This window comes from Lupinus angustifolius, chromosome LG14 (genome assembly GCF_001865875.1).
Source record: "Lupinus angustifolius cultivar Tanjil chromosome LG14, LupAngTanjil_v1.0, whole genome shotgun sequence".
NCBI classification, from domain to species: Eukaryota; Viridiplantae; Streptophyta; class Magnoliopsida; order Fabales; family Fabaceae; genus Lupinus; species Lupinus angustifolius.
This window is the reverse complement of record NC_032022.1, coordinates 12,945,123-12,954,800: the sequence shown is the minus strand read 5'-3', so window position 1 is coordinate 12,954,800 and position 9,678 is coordinate 12,945,123. Positions and strand designations below refer to the sequence as shown.

The 9,678-nt window shown below is 33.6% G+C and overlaps 2 protein-coding genes across 2 annotated transcripts; both read left to right on the top strand.

The window, feature by feature from the left end:
- Positions 2,420-3,007, top strand: LOC109326400 (uncharacterized mitochondrial protein AtMg00810-like). The gene has a single exon (XM_019559085.1). The coding sequence runs from the start codon at positions 2,420-2,422 to the stop codon at positions 3,005-3,007; it is 588 nt and encodes a 195-aa protein (XP_019414630.1).
- On the top strand, positions 8,011-8,607 carry LOC109326399. The gene has a single exon (XM_019559084.1). The coding sequence runs from the start codon at positions 8,011-8,013 to the stop codon at positions 8,605-8,607; it is 597 nt and encodes a 198-aa protein (XP_019414629.1).

Here is a 9,678-nt window from a genome sequence, read left to right as displayed (position 1 = left end):
TCATATATACGAGAGCCTAATGGCATGTTTTCCATTAAGAAATTGTAAAGTTAAATAACTATATGAAATTCTTGAAAGTAATAAAAGTAAGGAATTGCTTTGTTAAAGGCGAGAGTTAGAGGGCCCATTTTGGGCGTTTTTGGCGCCCAAGCGACCGTATTTCGCGCGGGCATGGACCAGACAGGTATGTTGACCAATTTTTGATGGATTTGTCACTTGAGCGACAGTCCCTCATTTGGGCGAGAATCAGGAAGAGAATTGAGTCTGTTTTGATGAGTTCGTCGCTTGAGCGACAGTTTCTCGCTTGAGTAAGAGACATACAATATTTTTGACTATTTCTGATTGTTCGATTGCTTAGGCAATAGCCCTAGATTGGATGTGAAGTGTATTTACACTTGGGAAAGACCATGACTCAGATGATTGAGCCTGGTGCCCAAAATTGACAAACTTATACAAGTACCTTTGTTCTTGCGCCTATTTAGGGCAAGGTTTCCGACTGTGATGTCGTGATTAGGGCGATGCCAAAAAAAAGGATTACATGATACCACGTAGTGAGATCGTCTGGCCGTAAGAGGCTTGGCCATGTGGTCATCTAGGGTGATTCAGCGATGCTTCGTAGTGGTAGGGATGTTATACCTCTATTTACGTATTGGCGTAAGATCGGGTCCCACATGAAGCATTCCTTTGGAAGATGTCTTAGGTTGGGCCGATCATATAAAATAATGATTAAAAGATTTAATCGGCTAACCACGGTTAGTATGCATACTCATTATGGATAATAAAGTAGTGGAGAAGAAATTTACGGGAGACGAACGAGCCCCGAGATATTGAGAAGGACGACGATGGCGGTGATTCGTCAGCAAAGTCTTGAGGGTGAGTCTAGGTGAGACGAGTCCCTTGTATTCCTGGATGAGGTATTATGTTGGATCGGACAGTTCTCACGGTGCAAACTAGACGATCTCTAACAACCCCTCTTTGCAATTAGGATCAATGAGATATATGCCCAGAAAGTGTTTGATACGACATCGTCCTAAAATGGACAGTTCCGTTGGAATAGATCGATCATATATCCTTGCGATGAATAATTTTGGTGCGTTCAAATCGGCTTGTTATGGGACCTATAATCTTGGTTATTTCCGAATAGTATATTGGGAGGATATTGGTGAAAGGATGAATGAAACAAGCATAACATTCATACATTGAGATTTTGGACTTCGACCCTTATAATCTGATATGATAACATCATTCATCATTGTGCATTTTTATATGTCATATATATATTGTGTTTATTATGTGTGTCTGTCTGGATGTGATATTTGGTGTAATTCCACGCCGTCAATGAGTAATATTCATTAGATGTCTTACTTCCTCTTCTTTCTGTTTGTCTTCGGATCAATCTACGAGGATTCAGAGTTACCGCTTCTCGATGTCCCAGGAGGGGGCATGGAGGATTGAGGGAGATCGGTACACCTACACAAGCCCTTGCGACTTAGATCTGTGTAGGGTACTTTTTGATGTACTGGATGTCTCAGCCTTTTGTGTAATTTTAGTTTGGGCGAATATTTCTTTCGCCTTGTATTTCGTACAGATATTTTATGTTATTAAATGAAGTATGACTCAAAGTTATATTGAGTCATATTTTTATTACCTTTAGGTAATGATGTTTTTTATTTTTTACATTGTATGTTACTTAAAGTGATGTTCCGAAAATGAAACAAATCTAAGGAAATAAATTTTATATGGCATCATTATTTAAAAAAATATTCATTTTTGAGCAAGATTTTTGGAGTAATTTTCGGGGCGTTACTTTCATTTTTGGAGTAATTTTGGAGTAAAACTCATTTATATGCAACCTCCTCCTGGTTTGTTACCTTCAAACTGTAAACTCGTTTGCAAGTTGCACAAATCTTTATATGGCCTCAAGCAGGCAAGTTGAGAATGGCACACAACCTTCTCCTCCAAACTCTTCTCCCTAGGTTACATCCACTCTGAAGCAGATCAAGTCCTATTTACCAAATCTTCTGCTCAATCCTTTACTACTATATTAGTTTATGTCGATGACCTTCTTCTCACAGGGAACAACCTTCCTAAAATCACCCATGTCAAACATGTCTCAGATCAATCTTATAAAATCAAAGACTTAGGTCCCTTAAGGTATTTCTTAGGGCTTGAAATTGCAAGGTCAAAATCAGGGATACACCTTAATCAGAGACAATATACTTTATCCCTCCTTGAAGATTCTGGTTGATTAGCTGCTAAACCTAACAAAACACCCTCTGATCCCTCTACTAAATTACAATTAAATCAGGGATCTCCCTTGCCTGATCCCTCCTCCTATAGGCACCTTGTAGGAATATTAATTTACTTAACTATATCTAGACCTGACATATCTCATTATGTCCAACAATTAAGTTTGTATATGTTTGCACCTACGGATTCTCATTATAAAGCTGCCATTAGAGCGCTTCACTATCTAAAAGCTTGTCCTGCCCAAGGACTTTATTTTGCAGTTGACTCTACTTTAATTCTCAAAGCTTTTGAAGATTCAGATTGGGCCTCTTGCTTAGATACAAGAAAGTCAACCACTGGCTTCTACATCTTCCTTGGCAACTCCATCATTTTTTGGAAAACCAAGAAGGAAAGCACAATCATCAAATCGTCTTCAGAAGCAGAATATAGAGTCTTGGCAAGCTTGGCTTGTGAACTACAATGGCTTCAATATCTCTTCAATGATCTCCACATTCCTTCATCCTCTCCTACTTCCATCTACTGTGACAACCGTTCTACCATCTACTTAGCTCACAATCCAATTTCTCATGAACACCCAAAGTACATTGAGATTGATTGCCATGTAATTCGAGAAAAAACTCAACAAGGTTTGGTGCATTTGCTCCCCATCTCCTCTGCTCACCAACTAGCAGATGTGTTCACCAAATCACTGTGGTCTCGCATTTTTCATGGTTTCATCAGCAAGTTGAGCCTTTGCAACCTCCACAGTCCATCTTGAAAGGGTGTTAAAGTTCCTCCATCCATGGTTGCCTTCTTCCTCACGACACCACCATTCACCCCATTCATTTCCTTAACTTCCTTCTTCTTTTCCTTTCCTTTTGGGCCTTGTTTCACATAAATCTCAGTTTTGTTTTAAGCCTTTTATTGTTTTGTTAGTTTTTGGCTTTCCTCTTTTAGTTAATCCAATTAGTTATAGTTGTTATTCTTCTTTCTCTTTTTGGCAATAAGGATTGATATTTATATAGATCAATCATTCATTGGCAAAGTATCAATTTCTCCAATTCTCTAATAAAGGTTCTTCTAAAATTATTCTCTTAATCTCTTATCCATGCTTTCATCCCAAGCTAACAATTTTAACTTCTAAATAAGCCATCATTTACATTAGGCAATGACTTAATATATTACTAGTTTTGTGACAGATCAGTTACCTGCGTGAATCAGAAAACAACAACATGAAGAACTTGAATAGTATTTTAAAAATTTTAAATATAAAATTAATATAACAATGTTGGGTATTTAAAGAAACAACAAATTTTCTGCACATGAATCATTATTTATGTCCTGTTGTCCTTCGGGACAATGCAGAATGAGGATGTTTTGGTAATTTAGTAGTTTGCTCTACATTATGTTTGGTAGAAAACAAGAAAGCTCTATCGTTTTCCCTTCCCTTCAAGACCACCATTGCTACCACTATCATTTTCTCATCCTCCTCTCTGAAAGTGTAAAATGTCAAGGATAACACTAGCAATATTTTCCCTACGTTCTGATGAAGACAAGGTTTTACTAAACCTTGAAGATGGCTCAACAATCAACATGCCTAGAGCTCATTGAGCATATCTAGACTAGGATATAAATAGAGTCATTATTCTAAGTAGCCTGGGATGTGTCCCTTAGTAAGTGAGTATAGGTGAGGTGAACCTAGGTGCAAGTCTCTCAAGCCATTATAATTGTCATATCACATCCATGAGACATATCATCTAGTTAATTGTATGTTCATGCATTAATGATACATGTTATATGTTCATATTAGGCATAATATAATTGCTAAAACATGTATAGAAGTTAAGCATAACATATGAGTAGTTTACCTTTTGAACCACGTGTTTTATTATGTTGGTTAATCGATTAACGTGGTAACTTAATCGATTAACTCAACTGTTTTTTTGTTATATCAGTGTTTTTGTTAAAACTGGTTTCTGTTTCAATTATGTTGCACTGGTTAATCTATTAACGGGTTACCTTAATTGATTAACACGCCTTTTTTGTGTTATAACTGATTTCTATTTTAACTGCTTAAGTGATTGCAACAAATTCAACTGTCAAAACTGCCTAGTATAAGTTGAGGCAACTTCCAGAAAAATGTAGCATTGCATTCCATTGTATTGGATTGATTTAGAGAGCATATTTCGTTTTTGCATTCTGTTTTTGCAAGAGAGTTGCATGTGTGAGGAAGAGAGATTAGCATGCCTTATTGATTCTTTGATTTGCATACTGTTTTTCATATGATTAGTCTCATCTTTATCTTGCTCACATGTTCATGCATTATTTGTAAATATTCTTAGAGAGATATATTGATTACTTTTTTTTATTAACTCACATGTATTTGATGGCTTGCGTGAATTGTGAGTGGGTTAGTCTTAAGGTCTTTTATTGTAATATTTTAAGCATTATTGTGCTTATAATAACTTGTTGTTGTAATATGTTTTTGTGTGTATTGGATTGATCTATTGGTGTCTAACCACCACAGAGATATGGATTCTTCACCAAGACTAGGAGGTCTTGATTTGAGAACAAGAATCTTGGCTGGGGGAGTTTCGCGAGAAAGGTTTTCTCAGGCGATGGGTAGAGTCAAACCAAGGGTTGGGTGTTCTATATTTCAAGAATGAAGCGTCCTATGTTTTGTAAATTGAATTGGTGTATGTGATTATACGTGTATTCAATATTGTGAAGAAGAAAATCTCCCAAGATCAGAAGGAGAAGCCTAGATGTAGTTTGCAGTGGACCGCAAACGAACCAGGATAAAAATCCATCTTTGCACGTTGTTCTCTCCTTAAATATTCTTTACTTTTCTTGTTGTTTCAATTTGAGTTAATAGTTGATATTTTGCATAATTGTACCCTGTAATATACTTGCTAATATTGCTTAAAAATATCTGTTTTATCTCTGCTCATTTGATTTTAAATAACTATGCAATTTGCTGCTCTGATCAGTTTGTTCTGTGGGTGTGTTAATCGATTAAGACCATTTGTTAATCGGTTAACTATGTTGTTTTCAGAACTGGGTTTTAGTGATTGATAACCGCTACGCCTATTCAATTCTCCCTCTCTATGTGTTCATAGGCCACTAATACCTAACACTCTCCACCCCACCCTCATAATTTATTCAAATTCAATAAAATTAAATCATCTAAATTTATCTATTAGAACTAATAGATCTAAATAGATGGAATACAATGGATAACTTTTAAGTAAATTAATATTAATATAACATCATAATATTATTACTTTTAAAATTTCGTAGAACATTTTTTTCTTAAGGTGATACGGGTTAGTATCCTCTCTAATACTAAAGCTCTAGTAGTGGAATATGAGGAGAAAATATTAGGAATTTTTTAATATTAATCTATGTAAATTAATATTAATATAGGATCATAATACTATTACTTTTGAAATTTCACTTAAGTGACTCTGTGGAACATTTTTTCTTAAGGTAATCATTAATATTGGTTAATATTCTCTCTAATATTGAGAGCTCTAGTAGTGGAATATGAGGAGAAAAGAAAGTTAGAATTTTTTAATATTTTTTATTAAAATAAGAAAAAATTCATAAAATCTCCTTAAACTTTATATGTTTTTAAGTATACATTATAAACTATTTTTTGTTCTTAATTACTCATTAAACTTTAACTATTGGTAAAATTGGTCCATGCATGCTTAGAATTTTAAATTACTAACAATAAAATTAGAATTAAATAATTTAGACAGTTGATTTTTTAATATTGTCAAGACACTTTATTGTAAGGAAATCATCATTCTATTTCACCACTAAATAAATCAATTAATAGAGGTTGTTACAACTTAATTAAAGATATTAATGGGAAAAGTTTTACTATACATAATTTTTATATATTTTCTCTAAACTAGTGTGTACAATATTATATGGTATTACGTATTTAATTTTTATATATTTCATTTTTTAGAATTAGAATGTATTTGTTGTGTTATTTGTACTTTATATTATTATTATTTTGTATTTATGATAATATTTACTTTACGGTGAGAGATGTAGTTAATTATATATAGTGGTGGTTATTTAGGGTTAGTTGTTTTTTTTGTAAAAAATAAATAATGTTAAGGCAAAACATGAAGTGAAAATTATACCATGATGAAAATTATATCATATTTTGCCTTTATATATAGTATAGATATTAATCTACGGTGAGAGATGTAATTAACTAATGTGTTAGTGGTAGTTATCTAGGGTTAGTTGTAAAAATTAAATAATATAAGGGCAAAATAGGAAGTGAAAATTATACTATAATAGATGTTACATTATTAAATTTATTAATACATTAATCAAGAAAATCATTCCAATTACACTCACAATGGTAACAATCAACAATACATGTTAGTTATTATTAATATCACGAGGAAACCATTTTCAAAATATAATATTAATTGATAAGAAGATGATAGGTAAAATGAAAATTAAAAGTGATTAATGTAATAACATTAGCATATATGTAAAAAAAATGATCTAGCACTCGAGTTTAAAATAAAATGCATGACAAAAAATTCATTGGTATTAATTTAACATGACTTTTATGTAGGAACTAATTTCACCAAAAATTAAAGTTTAAGAGATAATTAAAAATAAAAAATAATTCACAATAGCTTTCTAGAAAAAACATAAAGTTTAGGGTGTTTGTATAGAATTTTGTTTTTAAATGGGTCATGCAAATATTTATTTTTTGTAAAATTAAAGGTATCATATTCCAAAATATTAAGTATAAATTATACTATATAAATCACTCGTTTATATACAAACATCATACTGACTACCTTGCAAGAACAATAAGTGTAATTCTTTATCAAAAAATAGTGATAATTGTAATTAAGTTATACATAATATGGTATATTGTGGAGAAAAGTACAAATAATAAATCAATGTTTCTTAATTATTTTTGGTCTATTACAAAATAATATAAGAATGAGTTGAACAATATATTCTTAGAAGTGTTGATGTATTTTGTAATCAACAAAAAATAAGGAAGATATATTGACTTTTGTACTACTTTGACTTGTTATCATAATATATCATAATTTGTTTAAGTTAATTACACTCATCACATATTTTTTTCTTTAAAAGATGATTACACTTATATCTCACACGATGGTTAGTGTAATGTATGTATGTAAATAAAGATGATTTGAGTAAGTATAAAAATTAGAAAGATAATTTGTATAATTTCACTAAAACTAAGAGATAATAGTATAATTTAGTGAAATATTAAATTATTATTTTTTTTTTCTAGTGAATTTTCTACCCGATTTGGGTATTGAGGGATGTAAAGATGAAACTAGAAAAAAATGAGGAGCCTAAAAAATGGGGTGATCTTCAAATGATGAGCTAAAGAATAAAGGAAAACCATAATATTTAGGTGTATTTGGATAGGCGTTTCTAAAACATAATTATGAGTAAACTAAATTTCTAAAATTGACTTCCATTATATTTGAGTTTAAAGTGAAGTGATTAGTGTCGGTATTGGAATGTAATCAATAGTTAGTTAGTTTGGTTAAGAAGTTTCTATTTTTAGTTTGGTTGTTATTGTTAGTTAGCCATATATAGAAACTTGTATAAGTAGGATTGATGCCTTGTTAATCAAGCAACCATTCATTGAGGAACTCTCAACTCCTCTTTACTCTTCTTCTTCTCCTTCTATTTTCGTTAACATTTGGTATCTAGAGCTACAAAAAGATCAAGCCATCTTCTGCTGTAAACATGGCTCAAGCAACAGGAAACTTTGTCACTAATCTCCCCGTGCTTGATGGAAATAATTGGTCAAGATGGAGCATTCAGATGAAAGCCATCATTGGCTATCAAGAAGTTGTAGATCTTGTAGAGGAAGGGTTGCCAGTATTAGAAGAAGGAGCAACAGAAGCACAAAGAAATGCTCACAAACAGAACAAAAGGAGAGATTGCAAAGCAATCTGTCTCCTTCACCAAGCAGTGGACAATGCCCACTTTGAGTTGATTGCAGGGTCTGCAACAGCAAAGGAGGCTTGGAATGTATTGGAAAAGCATTATGCAGGGGCTGCTCAACTGAAGAAAATTCGGTTACAAACAATGAGGAGGCAGTATGAGCTTATGCAAATGGATGAGGGAGAAAGAATTGCAGATTTCTTCACAAGAATCATAACTCAGGTGAATGGAATGAAGTCGTGTGGTGAAAGAATGGAGGATGCTGCAATTGTTGAGAAAGTCTTGAGAACCGTGACTCCCAAGTTTGATCATGTTGTGGTGGCAATTGAAGAATCAGGGAGAGTGGAAAAAATGAGAATTGAAGAACTACAAGGGTCTCTTGAAACACATGAGTAGAGACTCAATGAAAGATTAACGGATAGGCCCTCTCACCAAGCCCAGCAAACTCAAACATCAACAAAGAGAGGAAATTTCAATGTGAAGAATTTCAATAAGAGCTCAAGCAGGACTTCGGATTCAAAAAGTGGATCAAGAAAGGGAGTTGATCAGCAAGATCAATTCAGTAGGAGGAGTGATGGAAAACAACCCAAGAACTGGAAGAGAAAGACTGATAAGAGGAGAATAAAGTGTTACAAATGTGACAAACTAGGACACTATGCCTCTGAATGCTATGCATCAAACAAAAACCAACATCAAGTGAAGTAGAATCCTGAAGCAAACCTTGCTAAGGAAGAATGTGAAGACCTTGATGATGAGGCAGTTCAACTAATGATGACAACAATCAGCAAACTCAAAAATGATGTATGGTACCTTGATTCAGGGTGTTCCGATCATATGACTAGAGACAAGGATTGGCTAGTAAACTTTGATCCAACCAGAAGAAATAAGGTGAAATTTGCTGACAACAGAGTTGTAGCAGCTGAAGGGACAGGGGACATTCCACTAAGGATGCAAGATGGTAGGAAAGCATTCATCACAGATGTGCTATTTGTTCCCAACATGAAGACTAACCTCATTAGTATTGGTCAGCTGCATGAGAAAGGGCTCAATATGGAGTTGCACAATGGTTTCCTAGAAATATATGACAACCAGAAGAGAAGTGTACTCAAGGCACCCCTTTCCAGCAACAGAACATTTCAGGTGAAGCTAGATGCAGTAAAGACTCAATGCTTGAATGCTGAAACCAACACTGATGAATCTTGGCTTTGGCACTTAAGGTATGGTCACCTAAACTTCAGAGACCTAAGAATGCTAAACCAGAGAAACTTGGTCACTGGTTTACCTGAAATAAAATCACACTCGCCAATATGTGATAGTTGTATGATCAGTAAACAAACAAGAATTCCCTTCAACAAGAATACTCAAACCAAAGCCACTAGTTTACTGCATATTGTTTATTCTGATGTGTGTGGACCTTTTGAAGTGAATTCACTAGGTGGGAATAGATACTTTGTATCTTTCATTGAT

Bases quoted from the DNA above. Each gene is read 5' to 3' on its own strand.
- LOC109326400 (XM_019559085.1), top strand. From the start codon at position 2,420: ATGTTTGCACCTACGGATTCTCATTATAAAGCTGCCATTAGAGCGCTT.
- LOC109326399 (XM_019559084.1), top strand. From the start codon at position 8,011: ATGGCTCAAGCAACAGGAAACTTTGTCACTAATCTCCCCGTGCTTGAT.